This window comes from Cloeon dipterum, chromosome 2, assembly GCF_949628265.1.
Source record: "Cloeon dipterum chromosome 2, ieCloDipt1.1, whole genome shotgun sequence".
In the NCBI taxonomy this organism is placed as follows: Eukaryota; Metazoa; Arthropoda; class Insecta; order Ephemeroptera; family Baetidae; genus Cloeon; species Cloeon dipterum.
The window spans coordinates 24,350,813-24,373,524 of NC_088787.1; the positions used below are offsets into that span (position 1 = coordinate 24,350,813).

A 22,712-nucleotide genomic window follows, 5' to 3' on the forward strand; every position below is an offset into this window, starting at 1 on the left:
ATCTGCACTCTTCGATTGCAAATCATAAAAATTAGATTCAATTAATTTTGTTAACGTTTTTGGTTTTATATGGTTTTCTAAACATTGTCTTCAAAAAATGACCTATGAACATGAACTATCTTCTTTGACCTTTTTTGCCGTTTTTGCGTGGTTAAAAATATCAGATAATTTTATCACGGCGTTTTGTCTCTTTTTAAGGCCAGTAAGGCCAAAGGTGATAAAAGATGGTAAAATGTGAGCGCAGCCAATGAACTTGAAGAGCAATAAGAGTTTTCCTTAAATGATTGTGAGTCCTCCAAGTAAATAGGTTTAGCAATTCAGTCAAGCACCACAGACAGTGCATAAAAGAAGTGTGAAGATGACGATTCAAGAGAAACTCAGACTTCTGGTTCTGCTTGGAATTTCATTTTGTGTCGTAAATTGCAGTGCACACTTTCCAGATCCAAGTAAGAAAATCAATGAATATAATTTATCATAACAACTTTAATTGCTGGTAAAGTTTTCAGCAAACAAGACAATTTGAGCTCAAAGAATTGTGGTATTTGGAGCGGCAATGCAAACGAGGAACCCAGTTGGAGAGTAGTTATCGACTACAATGGATTAGTTTGCGAGGGTATTCTAATATCTAACTGGACTGTTCTGACACGTAAGTAATAAAATAATTGTTATTTTATTCACGCACAGGTATAACAAACAAATTACAGCCACATGCACAATTGAAGAAGCAGACTTAAAAAAGGGAAAAAATATTAGTGTGCACTGGGGGGAGTGTGCAAAGAAAAACGAAAGAGAAAATCTTCCCCAGTGTAGCAGGAAACAAGGGAGAGTAAGTTGAGCAAATTTTCAACGCTTCGTTAAATTTCACAGGCAATAGAAATTAAATCGCTAGCATCTATTTGATACAATTTGTTTTCAATTTAGGTACTAAGTGTGATGGAAAAGAATCCAGATTTGAAGCTATTTATAACAAACAAGTTATCTGATATAGACGAAAATATTCATCCAATTTGTTTGTTTAACCGTGGCAATGAATTGGACACAACAGGTTCACCAGATTCCCTCTACTTTCATTGGAATCAATATCTGGTTAGTTTATTTTTTTTACGCAGACTCGTTTGTAAAATATGATTTGATTAAAAGATTTTAAATCATATTACAGTACTATGAGCAATATGGCTTTGACTATTACACACGATCGGTCATTCAAGTACCTGACAACCGAAAACAAGCGCTCTCTCCAAGTAAGTTTTTACTCTTTAGTGCCAACAAATGTGTTGATTTAATCAAAATATTAACATTTTACAGGACACATAGTGCCCATTGAGAATTGTCTCAATGATTCTAAAGTAATGGTAGACAAGAATGGAAGAAATTTGTTCTTATGTACATCACCACCCGTCGGCCAGTTTAAGACATCATATGGTATCGCTCATCTTTAACTTTAGATGCATTTTTCTTATGTTGCTATATCTCAGGAAACTTTTTGGTGAATTTCCACAAAGGTAAATACTTTCTGCGAGGCCTGAACGTGAACACTTTTAATTCAACCGATGGCTTCAATGACAGAAAATTTAACATATATCTTGACCTACTGCCCCATTCGGAATGGATCGCTCGTCGCGCCCTGGATGAAATGGTTCTCACTCTAATTCCGATGCCAAAACCAATGAAAGGTGCCCATTCTGATACCTAAATCGGTGAAAAAATACATCATATATTGCTAAAATATTTTGTCAAAAGAGCTTACTCTTGCTGGCAACCTGAGCTTTCCTGACTGCGGTGTAAAAAGTTTGAGACAAAAAAGAGATGCAAGCAGTTACTCAGAGTCATCAGAAGAGATAGAGGATGCGACACAGTTAGTGGGGAATGGTTACAACGCGGAACCAGAGGGGCATCCTTGGCATGCTGAAATTTTCAACCTCTTGAACGGCAACATCTGTGGCGGAACCTTAATATCGAGGAAAACCGTATTAACAGGTTAGCTTTTTTGAGTGGTGCCAAGAAATTCGAATTAGGTGCGTACTCTACTTCATAAGTAGAATTGGGAAAAGTGTACCTTTTGATACTGAACATCATTGTTACCTTATAATTGGTTCAGTTCAGTTTCGCCTTAAATAGTCGCTTTCACATGATTTGGTCAATTAAGCCGCTATATTTCTAAACAGTGAAAACTTGGAACTCGGAATATTCAGCTACGGATCAAGAATAGAACTGTGGAAAAATCTAGCTTTTGGCTTAGCTTCGTGTTTTTTTATTTATTCCAGTGGCCCACTGCATTTTTGACTGCGAAGAAGACGACTTAAGTGTTACAATTGGAAGATATGACAGGAGTCAGACACACGTTCGGGGCATGCAAACAAAAACAGTAAAAATTCAAACTAGGCCCAACGACTTTATACTCATAAAAAAATTGTAGCCTAGCAAACTGGTGATCCACCCTAACTTCACAAAAGGCGGATTGCATAGTGATATTGGTCTGGTAATATTTCATGATGAATTTGAACTGACAGAACATATTCGCCCAATTTGTCTGTGGAACGAGGATATTAGCCTAGATCACATCGATGGACGATTGGGTGTTGTAAGTAAAAATGGATTCTTCGAGTTAATGAAACTGTAATAATAAAGGCAATTAATAGGTTGTTGGATATGGTTTAGACGCCAAAAGGACTTTGCCTAGTATTTTGCAGGAAGCAAAGTTAAAAATACGGACAAACGTAGCGTGCTATCTTAATGGCAGAAGATTTTTTAAGAAAAACATAAAACCTGGAGATAATTTTTGTGCTGGTTATAAGAATGGTAAGTATACAAAAAGCATTTAATCGTATTAATAATAGTTAAGACAGAACACTAAAATTATGAAAATTTTATAGAACCTTATAGGAATTCTTTTCATTGTATCTTTAATAGCATTTTTAAACTAAAACCTTGATATTATGTAATTTGAGGGTTTTCCCAAAAATATAATTTATAAATTACTTTTTGATTTATTTTTCATTTAAAACATATTATTAGAGGGAGAGGAAAATCTATTTAACACAGCCAGCAGAGAATATTTTGACCCGCTGGAGCAAGAAATTTAAAAAAACATTTTTTTCTTACTTTTTATTATTATAATTATTATGAAAATCGATTTTCTGTATTGGAACAGATTAATATTTTTGACATCAAAGCAATCAAGATTCTTTTCAATGCTTTCAGGAACTAAATTATGCCCAGGTGATAGTGGAGGGAGCCTGTCAATTAAAAAGGACGATCGTTGGTTTATAAGAGGAGCAGTAGCCTTCGGAAAGACAAATATTTCTATAGTAGAGGGCAAGAAAGAACAAATTTGCTTGGATAGCTTTGGAATTTTCGTGGATATTGCATATTATTTAGACTGGATTTTAGCAAACACTCCAGATCTTATGTAATATGTATTTTCTGAAACAATAAAGGAATAGTTAATGTTATTTGACTTTAAATGAAATAAAAATAAAATCAACACATATCAAAAAGCATTTTCATGCTCAATATACATATTTTGCAACTTTCAAAAAGTTGCTGTTATTCTAAATTGATTTAACTTATTTATCAAGGCACCCAAACATTTTCTGAACTAAAAGAATTTGCATTATATAAGAGCATACATGTTCCATAAATTGATATTACTTCTCCTACAATGAATTACTACATCTTGTCAAAAAGTAAGATTTATACATAGTGTTAGCAAACATGCAAATTAAATATATAAATTGTGAATTTATAATCTTTTATCATCAGATAATATTCGATCCGAAAAAGCGAATATGAGATCGCCTTGCCACTTATGCAATGCCACGTTCCGCAGCGCGTGCTGCCGACGCGGGTTGCATATGCAGCAGGTCTACTGACAAAGAAAGCTACGGAAATGCATAGAGTTGTTATTGCAGTTTCTCACTGAGTTGAAGGTGGCCTGTCTGATTGATTATTTTTTGCCATGCAGTCGAAATCACTGCAATTAGGAAAAAACTGGTTAGCTGGTTGTGAAATTTTATACTTTTTGACTACAAAAAATATCGTTTATCCTCATCAGCATGTAACGAGTATTTGGATACTCGTTTAGTTGATTTGTTTCTGCCATCTGTTAGGGCGTTTGAGAAAGAATTGTATTTGTGAATTTGTGTTATTTTGTAAGCCAGCAGGGGCTTTATGCTCAGCTCGGCATAAGGAGAGTGTAGCTGGCCGAGTGCAGCACGACTCGTCCGCCTAGGGTGGCTTGGCCGCGATGGGCCAAGACCACGAGAACGGTTTCGCATTGAGTTGCGGATACAAACCATTTCAAGTTGATTGTACAATCTACCCAAATTTTTGTAAGTAATATTGTACTTCAAAAATAGTCTCTGTTGTGATTTTGTTTATTGGAATGTATTTTGATGTTGGCATAAATGATTTGTTAAAAAGGATACCTGGCCAACTGGCTGTAGTGCGCCCATGTGACGACTACAAATCTGATATAGGATAATGCGGTGATGACGGCGGAAGATCTGAGTTTAGAGGACCTTGTACCAACGGATTTGAAACGTTAAAGTGCAAGACTCTGAGTGAAGTCCAACGTTCATGTCAAACGCCCTTTCTGTGTATTGATAAGTATGAATGTGCAATATTGTATTGACTAACCCCTGAAATTATCATTTGGCCGAAACGTCTTTATAATTAAATCGACGTCTTTAAAAGAATTTTATAAAAATTCCGATGTTTGATTGCTACGTCTTTCCACAATTTGTGTGATAATGTTGAGAATTTCCAAATACTTAAGCCACCCTAAAGAATCTTGTTCTCCTGTACTGGCATCCCACCTTCTACTGTGATAAGCAAATGGACCATCGGTGCTATAAAACACTCGATACTCCTCGTTATTTATTATTCATTTGATGCAATATGAGAAGAAGCAAACGTGTGAGCAGGTGCACGAGTTCACATATCAATACCAAAATTAAGTGCAAGCGAAGGAGAGAAAAACGCTTTTAATCGATTCCCCCATGGAACATCGGCCTTAATGGAAATGTCTAGTTGGCGCAAACAATTGACATTCTGCTCGACTGCTAATATATAATATCAAGTTTCCGCTGAGTGAGGCATTTTGACTCCCTCCCTGATTATAAATAAGCGTCGACTTTAATGGGGCACCGATTTCAAATTTATTGCTGGAGAAATCGTGGAAAATCGTAAATCAGCAGCGGTCGTAAATCATCAGCTACTTGTGCTCAGCCGATTTCTTACTTCTTGGTGCATTTGCATGCGTGTGCTGCTCGCTTGCTCGGGAAAAGGAGAAAATTGCGTGTTTTCCGTCCAAATAGTAATTTACTCACCGCTTCCTCCGACTCGCGGGCGTATTTGCATAATCACCGGCTTGCTGTTTTCCTTACACGGAGAAAAGTATAAAGTTTGTTTGCACAGGCGAAGGGGTTTTTACAACCTACAATTTAAGCACACGGAAAAGAGGGAAAGATTGCAGCCGTGCGCTGAATATACGAGAGAAAATGTTTCTATGCGCTGAATATCATTTTTTGCTTTGCTTTGCTAGATTGTTAGATCGTTCGTGCGTTTTGAGAAATTCACTAGGAAATGCATATTTAATTGGATAATGTCTCATAAATCCATTCAAATATACACATTTAAGTGAGAACAAGTGAGTAGCGATAGGATTGCCACAGCTTGATCTCTATTAGAGACCGCAAGTACAGTTATTTAAACTTTGGCTATTCAAAACGGCACTTGAATATGCATACTTTAAAAAGCTCATTTTGCCAGAAAGTTGAATGTTATTTTAGCGAGCTAGCAGACCGCTTTCATTTCACTTCTGGCCGCAGGGTGCGATCCCTAGGGCGCCGTAAATATCAAATACGCGCTGCAGTGGCAGGAAATAAGCAGCAAAATTGCAAAACTGGCGTGCTTTCAATTACGCACAAGCGTTGGCAAACGGGAAAGCTTAAATTTTGACTGCGCCATATTAGGATTGATTTAACTCAATTATCAGCAGCGTTGGATTAATATTCAAAATATTATATTTGAACCATTGAAAATAGCTTGATGTTTGGAATATATTAATAATGAACACACTCGCATCACACAAGCTTGTTTTTTAATGAAAAAATTTGAATTTAGTCTATTTCAGTCCAATTAGAGTACATACAAGAAAACTTCCCAAAATATGAAAACGCAAGCAGAGAATGGTTCCACTTATTTTAGGTTATGCCAATGAGTTTTCCAAAGCTTTTTTTCGAAAATACTATAGCGGAGTAATTTTGTGTGAAATAAAGAAGGAAATGGGGAAACCCGGAAGAATAAAAATATTAATTACTTCTTTATATTCTCAACTTAATATTTTGCATATTTGGCCTTCATTAAAAAGTTCCTTGCTCTTTTGCAGCGGATGTAGGTTGGAAACAGGTATGATAGTAATGAAAAACAGCAGCTATAAGTGCATTTGTACTGGTGTGCTTTCATGTGTGCGATCAGCAGCAGGAAATGCATTAGTCGGTGCTCAAGAGCCGCGCTTTTGCATTAATTTTAACCGGCTGCATGTAACTCATGTGATAACACACACACACACACACGGAGAGCGGTCTTTGCTTTCGTTCATGTGTGCGCTGCACATGTTCGCCGAGATTGTTCCATATTTAATGCCGCCGGTGCAATATTGCGCCACGTTTTATTTCATATTCATTCCAGGATCGACGCCGTAACTTTGAGCTGCAGCAGCCCGCGCGACTTCGGCAAACAATCTCGCTTGCTCGCTCTCTCGCACACCGGGAAATGCAATAATATGTTTGTTGGTTGAGCTGCAATCGCTCTTGCATAAATATATTCCTGGCCTGCCAGAAGTGATGCATTTGAAACTTCGGTTCCACTATAATGGAAACACCAGTCGATTTACCTCTGAGACTGCATACTCAGAAGAATACAATTTTGTAATCAAACCATCGTCTAGTTCAAATCACACAAATCACATTCAAGTTAAAGATTTAATTCGATTTGAACTCAACAGTTTGAATACTCATAAAACACCAACGGTGCACGTATAGCACACAAAGAGTTTTTTTTGTATAGTAACTATCTATAAGAGATTGATTTTAAAATCTTTCCAAGCAATTATAAGGATTCTAACGTAATGCAGCCAACGAATTAGTTACAAACAGTATGTGATACAAATTAAAAATTGACTGTGACATGCTATCAATAACACCTATCAAACTTGCCAATTACTTTTAAATTTTAACTATCAGTTGTTGCAGTGCCATCGCCATCCGCATGTCACTTGCTAAAAAAACTATATTTTTCAAATTTAGCTCTAGATATGCACATTCAAGAGTTACTTCTAAAATTGCATGACTTATAGTCAAACCATTTACCAACTGAATAGACCTACACAAAGGTATGTAGTTTTATTAGAAGTAACTATAAATTATAACTTCATTGTTTGTAATATTAAGAATTAGGATTTATTTCAAATTCTTGGTGAGATTTTTTCATCGGAATTCCCAGCCAATCTGCAAGCTGGCCGAGTAAGAAATGAATCCTTGTCGGACAAAAGGCCTGCAGCTGAAAAACGGATGCTTGAAACTCAAGCCTTGAATGAAATAAACGAGAAAAATTGCCGAGTTTCTTGTCGAGTTTCTTTTCATCTCTGCAAGCAACAATGGAATCATTTTCCCTTGCTAGACACGCTAGAAATCCAACGATTTTATGCAAATTTTCGCGGTACCAAGGCAGCCGAGAATATTATTTTCCATTCCGCTCCGATTTCTACGTTTCTGTGTGTGTTATATAATTCATCTCTGCCTTTCGTGAAGATGGAACTGCTGCTGGTCGTGCGCTTTTCTTGTCCGACAAGCACGCTGTAATTTTATTATTAATCCGGCACGACGAGACGCTAACTCGGAGCGTCCTGGCGCGCACTCGGAATTGTAACAAGGCTGACGGATTTTAGTCTTCTCTTCATTGCTTGTCACCAAAGCCAAAATTACACTATCTCAGAAATAACTAAAGCATGCCGTCGCTGATTTAATTAGCTGCTTGCTGCACTCCAAGCTGGGTGAATAATTTTAAGAAATTGGCGTTGGGTACCATCAAAGTAATCTAACAACAGTTGTGAAATATTAAAAAATAAATTTGAATACAATCAAGAGCAATATAAATAATGATCAGTACAATCTATTTATACCAGTTAATTAAAAAAAGACAAATTAAATACTATGAATATTAATCAAACTTTTCTCTTTTGAATTTTCAAACAAAATTTTAACAATCAACGCAGTTCTATTTGGATTTTTAATAAAAGTGTTTTATTTTGAGCCATGGTTGAAATCGACAAAGGCCAGTAAAATTTAACAAAACTTGAGAGCTCCTGAAATTCGCGTACGCCATCGCGTCAGGGATTATTTTCCATCAACCTCCTGGAGAACAGGGGAGACGCGCGGCCGAGTTACATTCCTTCATACACATTCAATTAAGTTTAATGGACGATTGTTCCAACGCGGATAAAAATACGAAACAAGTCTCCAAGCGCTCGTTCTATTATTTAATGCGAAATAGATTTTATTTATGAATGAATGGTGTGTTGTGTTGCCGTGGCCGCCGCTGGAGATTATTGTAGCACAAAATAACAATACATGAGAGTGCATTATTAGCCAGATTTATTGTGAGCACGCGTAATTACACTGCATGCATTAAAACACACCGGACCCCTCTGCTAATAAACATTCCACGACAGCCGACGAATCAGAAAAAAAACAAAGCTTGATTTCACATGTGAGGCAGCTCCTAACGCACGCAAGTGTTGCAAGGATGCTGCAAAAAGTTAACTGTCAAATTTGAGTCGTGCATAACTTATTCAATCTTCATGAAAAGAGATAGTTCTAAAATTTCATTTTCAAGAACAAATTACTTTTATTCAAGTGATAGGATTGCGTGATTAGTTTTCAACTCTTTTTATGTATGTGCTACATTAGCTATGTCTATGTGATGAGCTGTTTTAGCCAATGGCAAGATAAACTAACATGCAAATTAATTTGCTCAAAACCAACTACAAAATAGGAAAAACTTGTTTTTCCCATTTCCGCCAAAATATTCCAATGTGTTCCACATTAATTTGTAACAAATTTTATTTTCAATAGAACTATATTAGATCTAATCATTAATTTTGAATTATATAAATTAAGCCACGTTCCATTGAACTAGAATGTTTTGCGAGAGCTCACAGTAATAAGGAATCGTTTCTTTGGTGTTACAATTCTTCAATATAATTTAAGAAAATGAAGAGGCACTTGAGGGTCAAAGAACTGCTCGCTAATAGCCTATAATATACTTGTATTTCGGGTAGAAGCCGAAACTAGCAGAGCAAAAAATAAAGATGACGTCTCTGCTAGCTTAGAGGAAGATGTTGGGATCTTTAAAATAAATTTACAACTGTTACAAGCACCCATTTTATTGGAAAATTTGACAATTCTCTGAATGTATGAAATTGATAAATCATAAAATGAATAATATTCTAAAGCCAATCGCTTCCACTGAAAGGTTGAAAGTCAACCTTTTACTCTAGTATAGAGCCCACATAAAGAGAGGATTTTAGGCTTTATTCCACCAGATATAAATTTTCTCTTTTTTTAAAAATAGCTATATGACGTTCTCGCGGGAATATAAGTTGAACCATACCATTCGTTTGAATAAAGCAAATTAGGCGAAGTTTGATTGACTGAAGCCTTTAATTACGCGTGTTGGCCGCGAGATTTATCGGCGGAGGCAGACAGGTGCGGCGCGGCATATCGATTCCACCGCTGGAATTGGCAGATTCGCCATGAATCATGCAATGACGCAATGCCCGCTCGCGTTTCAATAAGGAAAATGAAAAGGGCAGCGCCTGAAAGCAGCTTTTCGGCGTGCAGCTAATGGGATTAATTTTTATTTGTCACTCGAAACGCGTTGTAAGAGGACCAAAGTCGCCGCCTCTGCAACACGAGAATTTCTCACAGAGGAAGTCGTAAACAAAATTTGGGCTCTGCCATCAACGCACGGTGTGTGGGACGCTGGTGGTCGGAAATGATTGGGATGTTGAGGAGTTGGAAACAAGGATGGATGGACTCATTAGCGGCCACACTAGGAGATGACAGAATGATTTCCACCCGTCGAATTGAGTGCTTACAGCACTGATCACGTTGACGGAAAGTGTAATAATTCATCATAGTCGGAGATTACGGCTCGCTGAAACTGAAGTCAGCGCTAATGATGCACACGATTTGTTCTCTGCTACTATTTGAAATAAAATCTCATAGAAATCAAATTTTCAGGGGGAAAATACAACTTATGACAAACTAAATATTGGAAAAATATGGTTCCTAGTGTGTTAAAACCGTATATGGAGATAAGGTGAATACTATCATGGTGAAAATTATTTGCACGTTATCTAGACTGCAGCTGGTTTAGAACCTGAAGCACAACTTAACCAGCAAAAATCTACACTATGTCAGGTTGAGAAGCAATTGACCTTATCTTGTGACCATTTATTTACCCTCCTCTTCCAGCACAACTTGCCCTTGAAACATTACAAGTCCAAAATTAACAATTTTCAATTTGAAGCCCTTTCTATTTGTTTAACATCTACGTTCGTGCTGCAATTAATTTCTGTTATAATAATGGTTTCACACCAGTTTTAATTTCACCTCCCTGACCGTACAAGCAAATATAAATTTCCATCTCCCTCTAAGGAATTTCTCTCAATTTGTTTTATTTCTATATCCAGTTTAGCTTATGTTTCCTGAATTCCGGAAACTATATTTTTTTACATTTTGAGATCTGATTTTTCGAAAGTTGCTAGAAAAAATAAGAGCAACACTCCCTAGTTTGAGGAAATTTTTCTTTTGCTTGTACGGTCAGGAAGTGAAAAATAAAAATCGGCCCAGGCAACATTCCACTACCTTCCCACGCTAACGTATAAAAATTGAATATTAACTTCAATTTAACATTAAGCATGAGAGTGAACAGCAGACATATTAAAGAAAAATAAAAGCAGACGTTCACAATTTGATAGGCTGCTTCACAATAAGTTACAGCATTTTTATCACAGTTCAAAAAATGGTAAACTGCAATAGGCATATCACAGTTGATACAAATACATCCGTAATTTAAAATATTGAGATCTTTTAATTTTGTTCCAGCCGATTTGTTGACATGTAAATCATGACTCGCTCTTTACCAGTTTCTTCAATTCATTATGAGCCATGAATACGATTTGAGATTTAATCTTTGTGTATATGAACTCCAACATTTTGCAAGCAGACGTTTCAGCACCAATTTCCATATATAGAAATGCAGGTTCGTTGCGTCACACGTTCATAGAGATATTTATCGAAAGAGCGACGCTCACGCAAAGCCAATTGAATAAATAAATCAAGCACTCGCGCAATATGTAATCGTGAATTACGACCATCATTAGAATCATTGTGGATAAACGCACTCCATTATTCATATCAGTAATAAAAAAAAGCTGAACCCGTGGGTGACTTTATTATTTAATGATTTGCTTTGCATATTCTAGAAATGTAGAAAGCTGCACTTGCATGCAGCGTGTGTGCAGTATCGATTGTGTTGCCCATAAACTGAACTATGCAGGGAACAAACGGCATAAATTTCACTCCGCAAGACAAATCTACAACTCTTTGAATTGAATATTGTTGCACCTTCGTGTTTATTTTTTAAACTTTGTTGATTCATGATTCAAAATAGCAACATATATTTAAAGTAGAAGACAATTTGTAAACTAACAATATTGCAATAAAATGTTGAATTTTATGGTAATATGTATACACATGTGCTTTATTTAGGCTTGCTATAGAACCATAGTAAATATGATATTCTTTATTGACATAGTGATGACAAATAGTGAAAGTACTGCACAACGTAGGAGGATAAATATTGAACAAAAATCCTCTAAATTTACATAGAAACGTTATTGATTTTTCATTCATCTTTATAGTTAAGAGTAGATACAAACACGACTCCTCCTTCTCGTCCACCCACCTTTTCACCTGCTGCTCGTTTTCTCGACACAATAGTGAGCAAACAGGCGGTTCACCTTTCAGCTACATAGAATCGGCTGGCCATTGCATCTCTTGCGTTCACTTTCCAGGCCACGCGTATATATAATTACATAATTCCCTGCGAGCTGCGTACCACGCACAATCGATTCTGCGTAGGGATTATCCCACATATTCAACCAAAAAGAACTTTTTTTCCTTCACGGCCGGTCAAGCAGCTTTCCAAAACATTAATAATAGCAATGACGCGCGAGTGAGCAGCTTTTTAATTTTCGCAAACGGACTCGAACGATAAGCGCGAGTTCATAAATTATTCTCTTGCGCTACAGAGAGAGAGAGAGAGAAAGAAAGAAGGAATTATTCTGCGGGCCATTTTCGCCGTCAAAGTGAAATCGTCAATACCGCTTTTTGCTGCAGCACTTTAATATTCGACTCCAATGGCATCCAGCGAAATTTGAGCGGCGATAATTTGAATAAGTGGGCAACATTGTGCTGCCAGCTTGCTCGCTCGTCGCGCCGCGGGGACTCCTTGCCACAGTAAATAAGTTTCATTCTTTCTTTGTCCGCACCGCAAGAAAATGAACACCAATTTATCAAACCACGGTGCGCGAATGAGAAAAAATATAACCAACGCAGCAGATAGTTGTCAGACGACGGATATTATTAAATTTGCGCGTCACTCAATATGATAATGAGCCTTTGCCAGAGCCGAAAGCAAACGTGTCAAATCGTCTCTATAGCAAAATGAAAATGAGAGGATGTGACTGTTCAATTTAAGGATGTTTGGGGAATGAGATATGAGTAGGGGTGAAAATTTGATGAGAAAGTTTAGAAAATATGTGCAATGTCTGAAATGTGAATAGAGATTAGAGGAAGAGAAAGAGGGTGGGAAAGAGATCGAGATAAAAGCTTGAATGGAGAGGACGCGAAAAATGATCGCGATCGAAAGATTTAATTATTATCTAAGTCTCTGAAGGTAATAACTGAAGTAAAAAATGCCTCTTAAAACAATTTATGAATCCCAACCAATATAAAATAGCTGCCGCATAATTCATTTGATTTTTTTTTTTCAATAAAAAATGATAAAAATTAAAGCTTATTTGACACTCCGAGAAATCTAGTGCCATAAATTGCATGTTATATTTGAAATTGTGAGATTTGTCAGCTGGTGGAATTGATGAAAGCGATAAAGTGAGTAACGTACAAGGAAGCAGACAGTGAAGGAGAAATATCTTTTATTGTTTTGGTGACTTCTCAGATTTGACTGCGATTGCTGGAGCGTGACCTTTCCTCGTTCGAGGTCAATCAGAAGTCAAACGATTTATTCGCCAATAAACGTCATCTCATCGTTCGTTTGTGCTGCTGCAAACACGGGCAGCTTTCCTGACGAAACCCGTTTTTTAATTCTCTCCGCCGGATTAGAGAAAGAGCTTAGCTTCTCTAATTGATTTATTCCACTGATTTTGGTGGCGGAATTTATGCGTGTCACCGGAGCCGAAGTGACAGATATTTAATTAGCCGCATGCGAAAGTGTGCCGCGTGTGGGACTTAAATTGAAAAAAGGGACCGAGCAACGCGGCAGGTGAGACGACTATAGCTGCCAGCGTGCCCAAGGTAATTATGCAAATTTGCGTACATCGCACTGGTGGCCGACCTGCCCGACAATAAAACCTCCAATTTGCCGTTTGTCACGAGACGCGAACTGCGCGGTGTCCGCCTGTCGGCCGCCTCCGCGCCAGATTCGCCTTTTACGAGCGTGTTCCAACAAGTGATTCGCAATTGCACCGCAGAACGCGCAATGTTCGAGCCGACTTGCTCGTAAAGCGGCGTTTTGCACGCGGAAGATGCTTTTTACGATTCGATTTTGCGGACGCAACATGGATTTGCGCTTTGTTCATTTGCATGGCAGTAAATCACAACAGAGAGGCAGTTAATCACGCTCGCGCTCAGCATAGTTAGCACGTTTGTAACGGAAGTTCTGGGAAATTTATACCAAGCGATCGATATGATAGAAAACCTTCAGTTTGTAGAGTATAAGCTAGGTATTATTGAAATTTGCTAATACCGAAAATTAATGGTATGTGGAATAATTTTTCCGTATTTTCTTTTAACTTTAGTTCAAATCCCATATAATTTCAAGTTGAAACATAGGAACAGTGCGAGTGATTGACATAATACACAGAAAAATACGATAAATTTTGCTCACAACTAAACCAGCTTATTTAAAATGTGAGAGATATGTATCCTGAGCTTTTGACACCCATAACCGTGACCACTACTGAACTATGGCATTTTTACAAAAAAAAAAAAATTTAGAATTTGTTCACGGAACACATCTTCCATAGCTCCCTCCTTGTCAGCAGAGCCGATTCCTCACGAGTCCTGAGCTTTATTCTCTTAGCCATAACTACGGAAAGGGGTTGACTGCGTATTTAGCCAGTCGATAAAGGAAAGCAGGGTCGGTGGTTTCAAATCCATACCTATGGCGGTTTATTGGTGTCGGATGCGATGAGAGTATTACACTGCGGCAACCCAAGGGATGAGCAAGGGGAGAGAGCTAGAGGTGGCCCGAATTTGACGGGTCCGCCGCCAGCAGGAGAAGAAGGAGCCGTCGCGGGTGTGTATGCGAGCGCTCCCCTCCGTGAGGGGTGGTTGTATAACCTGAGACTGTCCCTCCACGCTCCCCTTTGGGCGCCCGAATATTTTACATTGATTGCCTCGTTACAAATAATATTGATCGTAATATCGTCAGGTAAAACCCTGACATCCCTTTTAATTAGAAGAAGCTAATAGTATTACTCAAGCATGCATGGTATGACTCGTATATTGTTTAAAACTAGCAGACCAATTGTGTTTACTTTTGAACTGTGATGTAATATAAACTGTAAATTTACTTGAACTTAATTATATGAAAGTGTAACCATGTGTGTGCTAACTATTTTGCTTTGAAATTTTCATTGTATAAAATATTTATTGTCGTGACAGTAACTCATTTAGGCGTTTGTATTTACAAATAACAAAATTAATGACAAAGAAAATGTGCTATGAAGTTAACCTCAAACCATGAAGTACATACATCCTGAATGTGCAAGATGCGTTTTTACTTTGTAGAAAAAACGTCTGCTTGCGAATTCTTCTCCAATCCAATTTGCCGCTTGATCAGCCAAGAATAATTCGACTTAATAAACAATTTCACTATTTCTGTGCTCATCCAGAAAATGAGTATTATAATCCGGAAGAGAGCGACTATATACTCATTCAGTGGACGATAAAAATTACCAAAGTGAAACCGAGCCACGTGGAGATGCATTGGCTTTCATCTCGCGAAATGACGAACGGAATGGCAAATTACGATAAAATTTGTATTTTAACAAGCTGCCGAATTTATTCGAGAAAGAACAACTTTCTACCATTGTGCTGTCGTCATTGCAGCTCGAAATTGATGGTTCTGCACTGGCCGCGTGGGCAATGAGAATGAGTGTGAGCAAGTGCGCTAATGAATCGGCAACGCAGATCGTTATCAGCCGCCGAAATGATCTCACTCAGCCAGCAGCGGTCATTTGCAAAGTATTTTATTATTTCTTAATATACATGCACGCAGGTGAAATCTGCGGGAAATTACTCGGATAACGCAGGGAGAAAAAAATGAGCAGTAGACCTCGGTTGCGTGCTGACAAAGGAGTAATTTAATTAAAATTAATTGTGTACGAGCTGGCAGACCCGTGTGTGTATCGTGTGGTTTTTGTATTAATTAGCGTTTTTTGCGCGACAAAGGCGGCTGAAAATTAAGGACGCACAAAAAAGTAATTTAACCTTGACACGACTTTTGTTGTAGCGGAAGAGAGGGAATTGATCAAGTTTTGATATAAAAAATCTCAAATAAATGTATAAAACAGTATACATTTAATTTTCTCTCGAGAGCAGTTTATAATAAATATATTTCGCCATCCAGCATTTTCCCCGATTTTCCAGTCATTAATCTTGGCTGAATGAGGACAAGCAGTGTGTGTTAATGTTTTGCAGTCGAGTTTGCGAGCGTGACTTGATTCTTCCTCGAGACTTTTTGCGACTTCTCATTTCCCTCTGCTCTGAAGGCGCGATTCGAGCTGACTGCCAGAGAGTACAGAAAACAACAACAAGGCTGCTCTCGCCGTGTCTTTGCTCCAACAGAGACAGTGTTACATGCACATACGGCTGCTGCTGTAGTGAAAATAAATAAAATTAGCGTAAATAAATCCGACTGCTGCGGCGGAGGAGCAAACCGCACAACTACATTCCTTATACTTAAACATTATAACAGAGAGAAAAGCTACATTTAATGAACAACATTTCCTCCACTGCAACTATAATCCTTAACTTGCAGCATACACTTTTTGATTTAGCAGTTTGAATTTTTGCTTTAGGATTAGTTCCAAGAAGAAATCTTAATCCTTTGTGGATGTGGTTTTTGCCTTTTCTCTTACAGATTTACAGCTTAAGCTAAAACAAGGAGAGTTGCTGCCTGCTGCAATTCAATTAAAAGTTATAATTTTTCTAGATTGAACAAAACCCGTTTTGTAAGATTTGTTAGTGGAAAAATATATGCTAGGTTACGACTTTGTTGCAAAACTTAAAATGATGTTTAAACTTTATCTAGTTTTATTATCTACTTCATTAAGGAGCACCGTCAAATTTGAAACGGCAAATCTTTTGAAATAAAGCTTTGGACTGTGAAATTTAGACGGTAGAGTACTTTGAATTTATTTTTGAGCTTACATCGTTGCGGACCACCAAATGAGCCAACAATCAGTCATTTTGAAGCAAATTTTAACCATATAATGTATAACGTTTAATAAAAACAGTCATATACCAACTATTTCAGCTAAAAACCAGGGAAATCACCACATTTTGCATCGTAATCGTCGTCTATTGCACTAGGTATAAGCGGTTTAAGTTGTAAAAACTCTTTGTCAGTCTTTCTCGTCGAAAAAGGTTTTCTGACTTACTTTTGTCGGTTTCTCTGCATCAACGGAATGCACGCGTGTTAAATAAATATATAATCAGAAATTATAGGCCTAAAAGGCAGGTCTTAGGAAGGCTATTGCAATATATTTTTTGGAGTTAGATTCCTTTAATTTAATTTAACCTATTAGAAAGTTTTATTTTGGGAAAAGTCATGACTTTGTTTTTTAGACTATAAGGATTATGTGTAAACTCGGCTAAAACATGGTAATTATTGCTTGAAAATATTTAAAAACTGAACTTGTCTGGCGTTTCAATTTAAGACCTCGATACGGGGAGGCGAAAAGATGGCCACAATTGGGCCCAAGCTCCTTTGCGGCCACTCGGGCCACTCAGGCACCATGTTATCCGCTCGGCGGTGTTATTGGGACCTGGAACCAAGGGAATAGCCCACGGGAAGTGCAGTGCAGAGGTTCTAAAATAATATCTCTCCAAAAAACTTCCTAAGTTCACAGCCATAAACACTGCAAGCAAAAATAGATGCTATTCGGTAAATTCAATTTTCAAAATGAAAAACATCTTCACAAGGTTATAAAATTGTGTAATTTAAGATGATGCATAAATGCATAAATTAAGTTAAAAAATGTTTATTTTGAGTCACTGTTGTCCATTTAGAGTAATGTAACATTTTATTGCTTTGAAACCCGCAAGTAAGGAGTTGATGACAGATCAAGTGAGCGTTTTCTCTCTCTCTCTCTCTCTCTCTCTCTCTCTGGCGACAGAGAACAGGTGCATTTTCCGCGCAGACACCTGAGATAGCATTGTTTTCCGCGGCGTGGGCGGACGTTGGGCCGTGTCGGCCGCTGTCAACCGCGGCAGACGTTTCGCAAGTGTACAGAGAGTGTAGCTTCAATTTACATACATCCTTGTGTGTATGTGTGTGTGTGTATATAATTACGCCGGTGTGTGTGTGTGCATGTTGCCCTGGCAATAAATCCAACTAACAAACACAAGTCCATTTTTACGACCGAGTTTACGAATATCAGCTTACATGATTACTCGCCACTTTTATTGGCTCCGCGCGATGAACAGAGTAAACAGTATAAATACACTTTTGCCGCACTTTGCACTGCTCTGTTTGTTGTCACGCACCGACGGAAAGCGAGCCGATTTATCGCGTCTCCGTGAGTTTGTTCCGACCCGCCGCAAGAAAGCTCAACTTTGCAATTAACCCTTATTTTTATAACGAGTCGCTCCAATGCACGCACTCCAAGTTTCTATAATGAAAATGTCATTGAGATTGATTGTTAAGGCTCGCTGTAACAATGAAAAGTGCGGTGAAAGAAAAGTAGAGCGATTTTTCTCGAATTGAATCGTATAGACGTCAAAAGTGGCGTTTATGCAGTAAAAAATGAGGAAACTTTTTCAGTCGCATTAAAGTCCCATGAGATTTACTACAAAATCTCTAGGAGTTCTTTGAAATACTTTTAATTTTCAGTTTTCTGAAATTGGAACACGCAATTATTTTGTTGCATTCGTTAATCCTAGTGCAAATAATTTGCCTTATTAAATAAGATCTATCCAGTCAGTTTAAGACATTATGGGGAAATAAATTAAATTAACTTGAAAGAATTTCAATTATCTATAAATTATAAAGAACCAGCCTATTTTTCCTCACAATTGGCTTGACGTAAAGGTCATGAGTCATAGATTTTTTTCTTTTTATCCCTGAAACGCACTGTGCTAGCATATGATTGCTTAAACCCGGGTCCCAATAGCACCGCAGATGGGCGCACTAGGCTGCACAGGGACCCAGTCCACTGAAGGGCCACTTGCACCGAGGACTTTTTGAAACGCTAGAAATTCGTCCACGTGAAGTAAAATCACGCATGCTGGAAAGGTGCAAACCACAAAGTAGTGTATTTTTTCAAAATATGATTTCCTTTAATAAGAAAATATGTTTGATTGCGGTCAAATTTGATCGCTTGGTACTTTTTACTAAAATTGCTCTGTTCGTTTCTTCAAATTCTCGTGTAAAAAGATACAATAGGACAAATGCTCTCAAATTGCCAGTGACCCTTCGCATTTTATTCCTGCTTCCTTTTTTAGCACAAGGGTACTAGAAGTGTCGAAGTCATTAGCGAAGTGCGTCTTTCCCAGAATAATTACCTCATTACACACTTGGTCGGAGGCTCTGGAAAGATGCGCATTGGCAGATAAAGCCGAAGAAATCTGCCGCAGTGGAAACTCGGCGCGTTTGTATGTATTTGTTGCACACAAACAAAACACATGCACGCAGAGCAAGAGCAGCCAGCTTGACATTATAATCGTTAAACCGGCGACAATAAACTCGGCTCGCAGCACAAACATACTAACTCGCGTCTGCTTTTCACGATTATGTGCCCACTAAACGTCTTTTCTCGGTGCACCCAAGCTGACTCTCGGACGTTAACACGCGCATTAAAATCGTGCACACGGCACACACACACCTTGGGTTGTTTGCATCGGCGCGAGCAAACATCGTAAACGCAGGTGACTTGGTGGTGTGTCTCATTTGCTTCGCGAATCTGCGGGAACCATTCTTTGCATGCGACAAAATTCTTCCTGGAATCCCGCCGGGCCGTCAGTCATTGCTGAGAAGAGCTGTAAAGTGAGGATAAAAGTGTCACCTTAAGTTTCCTGATTTATCCTGTGAGGGGGATCGTGACGCACGCTAAATTGATATTAAGTACTGTGTCGTTGAGGAATGTCGCAGTTTAGAGGACGTTTTCAATTGTGAGGAGATTTATATAGGATTAATCTCGTTTTGTGTGCTGATGGAGAATGTCAGAGAATTTGAGAGGACTTTCCTTGCTGCCGAGGGCATTTTTAAAGAATTTAAATGGATGGAGGAGCGCCCGGAAACTGTTTCCACTGGGCTCTGAATTCTTTGATGGTATTATTTAGCAAAAAACCATTAAGACTCCACTTTGTGAAGAAGGCTAAACTATGAGTAATAATGACTAAGAGTAGTAAGTATGGAATCTGGTGATTATTTCAAGCTATGCCCTCTTTATCTTTGCTGAAAGTGCAAACTTACAACATCACTCGGTAAACTCTCATGCGTCGCACAATATAATCAGAGGAAAACTTTGAGATATCCAGTCTTTTTTAATTATAAAAATACTTAAATAAATTGAAGAAAGCAGATCTACTGAGAACAACTTTAAATAAAATCTAAAAAATACCCCGTATTTTTTTAAAGCTTGCTCTGATATTCTACGAATTAGGGTCGCGTTCAAAGGTCCGAAAGTGTGAAATTTTACTTTAAAGAAAGCACTAAACTTCTTGGATCAATAATTGGTGTGTTTACTTAGCTTTGCAGCAGCAGCCACCGTTTAAAATGACTTGGCTCAATGATGTCATATAATATAAATATATAATGCATTAAAACTTTTCATATAATGAAGGAAAACATTATATTTTAGTAAATAATCGAATACATTAATAATCTCCAAGTACACATGTATGGAATTTTCGGTCTAATAGGAAAATATCATTATCCTCAGTCTCGAGAAAATTAATTATATTATTAATATTTTTCAAATATCTGCAGATGCGACTGTTTTTTTTCTTTGGCCCTATGATTTTGGTTTACAAAGTGCCGGTCTTCTGAATGTTGGGACTACAGAACTTTCCCAGAAATCATTCATTACATGGCACAGTTTTTTTCCAATTAAAAGTTCCATAACTCAGTCTCAAACCCCCAAATAATCTGTTATTATTTCCACTCTAAAGTTTGCACTAATGGTGTAGGGAAGAACCATTTTCTTACCCCTCTAATTCCCTGATTTAAATATAAAACCTTTCGATTGTATATGTCCGCTGCGGCACCAAGAGTAACATAAGCCCGAAGCAAGTCTGAAATTATTGTCCTTTAATACCCCAACTTCTGACCCCGCCTTATTTCCCCGAGGAATACAAATGTGCGAGGCAACAGAAAGCAGAGATTATTCGAATTTGTCTGGGCTTAATTAATAAATATGGTGGTTGCAAGGGCGCCAACTCCGTCAGGACGAATATAATATTCGGCGGTGGCAATTTTCGCCGGCTTCTTTCTAATTGGGATAAATGTTTGCGGCCAGAAGTTGATCACACACGCATGCTGTGCATTTTGCTGCTGTTGGCGGTGGACCGACGCACAAATTCGGCCGAATCCAATTTGTGAGCACACGGAGAAAGAGCAGGGAGAACAAACAGCGGAGACTTTGTTGCCAAACATAAACACATTTCGCCCCGGCAGGACCCACCGACGCAATTGTTTGTTTTTGTGTGGATTCCTAGGAGGAAACGCAGACATACGTAGCATTTTGGGCTCAATCAATGTGCGAAATCGGGCGTGTGCGTGAGTGCCAGATGACCAGCGGCATTTTTATTGTGATCACAAAGCACGTATTTTCAGGCACAATCGAAATTTGATATTTTTGTTCTCTCAAGCCCATTCTTGGAAGGAAATTTTAGAACTTTCAGTTGAAACTCCTCCTCAATTTAGGAGTAAATTGAATCAGCAATAATTGAAGACATTTCATCGCGGCGCTGAATGTTAATTAAATTTCACGGAAACCTCTGCTTTTGTGCATTTTGAATCGTTTCATAGTTGACAGCTATATTTTAGTTCTTTCATTTTTCTCCTTTTTTATACTAGAGCGCAGAGGAGAAAATGGATTTATCCACGTTGTCCCTGTTGAAGTTTTATAAGTATCACGTGCTCAAATTTTGCATGTAAATTTTATTTAACCATATGACGTAAATTTAGAGTGAGCAAAGTACCGTTTGGAAACTTGGTAACATAAATGCATAGATGAATATTCCCATTTTCTTACAAAACCGATCTGAAATAAAACCAAATATCAATTTTTGCTGAGTACCAAACCCACTTCAAGGTGAAAAAGTAGTGTACCTCTCCTTAGCCAGGCGGGGCTGCTAAAAAACGTGAAGTTCTCATCCCAATTTTTCTTGGGCGTGGATTCAGCACCCGCGGCTACCTCGAAAAGCTAGTTAACAGTGGTGAAGCGCAGCGGGTGATAAATTTTGCGGCGATGAAAAATAAATATTATCGTATTAAATAAAATTAAAAGAACGCACCGCACATATAGTAGCCGGAAAAATTAATATGGTTCGCTTTTATCGCCGGAATATAATTAGACGTGCACACATTTTATGCCGTCGTAAAAAGCAGCGGCGAAAAGAGAATTATCACCGCCACGTGGCAAAAATTGTTCCAGTAAAATTCGTCTTGAATTGGATTAGAAGATGACGACATTTTGCAATCTCATTATTAAAAAAGTAAACTTCCACTTTGAGAAATATGTTTTTGAAAAATAAAAATAAAAGATTTTCTTGGTAGTTAAATCCATCAGAATGTCAAAATTTTCTAGAAGGAAATTATCATTAGATGATTTTTTTCGTAAATCACAAACTATGTCAGAACACAATCACCGCAGATTTTGCTGTTGATTGAAATTTGGGAAATTTGTTATTTAATTTAAAGCTAGTTTTGCATGTAGGAACTAAAAATTAATTCTCATGTTAACAACATAGCTAATCGTGTGTTAAAATTCTCTTAATATGGACGAGTCTGGAAATCAAATTCCAACACACTATTTTTTCTCGTCTCTCGTTTTGTCTGCGGGGAATTTCCAGCAGCTCGTATTTCTATAGTCGTGAGGCGAGTTTGGG

The 22,712-nt window shown here is 37.8% G+C and overlaps 1 protein-coding gene and 1 long non-coding RNA gene across 2 annotated transcripts; both read left to right on the forward strand.

Annotated features, from left to right (window-relative positions):
* The first annotated feature begins 295 nt into the window (after positions 1 to 295).
* On the forward strand, positions 296 to 3,452 carry LOC135937272 (uncharacterized). Its single transcript, XM_065480394.1, has 12 exons — positions 296 to 446; positions 500 to 646; positions 705 to 826; positions 922 to 1,086; positions 1,160 to 1,241; positions 1,306 to 1,422; positions 1,476 to 1,673; positions 1,741 to 1,977; positions 2,265 to 2,365; positions 2,417 to 2,581; positions 2,640 to 2,799; positions 3,202 to 3,452. The coding sequence occupies exons 1-12, from the start codon at positions 359 to 361 to the stop codon at positions 3,411 to 3,413; spliced, it is 1,794 nt and encodes a 597-aa protein (XP_065336466.1). The 5' UTR covers positions 296 to 358; the 3' UTR covers positions 3,414 to 3,452.
* Positions 3,453 to 4,067: 615 nt separating this feature from the next.
* On the forward strand, positions 4,068 to 4,708 carry LOC135937077 (uncharacterized). Its single transcript, XR_010574443.1, has 2 exons — positions 4,068 to 4,331; positions 4,423 to 4,708. It is a non-coding gene; the product is annotated as an uncharacterized LOC135937077 (long non-coding RNA).
* Positions 4,709 to 22,712: the final 18,004 nt, after the last annotated feature.

What these genes read in the sequence shown, in the direction of transcription:
- LOC135937272 (XM_065480394.1), top strand. Translation starts at nt 359, where the DNA reads ATGACGATTCAAGAGAAACTCAGACTTCTGGTTCTGCTTGGAATTTCA. An exon ending in AAAACAAGCGCTCTCTCCAA is followed by an intron (nt 1,242 to 1,305) that starts GTAAGTTTTTAC and finishes AACATTTTACAG; the next exon opens with GACACATAGTGCCCATTGAG. An exon ending in TCGATGGACGATTGGGTGTT is followed by an intron (nt 2,582 to 2,639) that starts GTAAGTAAAAAT and finishes GGCAATTAATAG; the next exon opens with GTTGTTGGATATGGTTTAGA.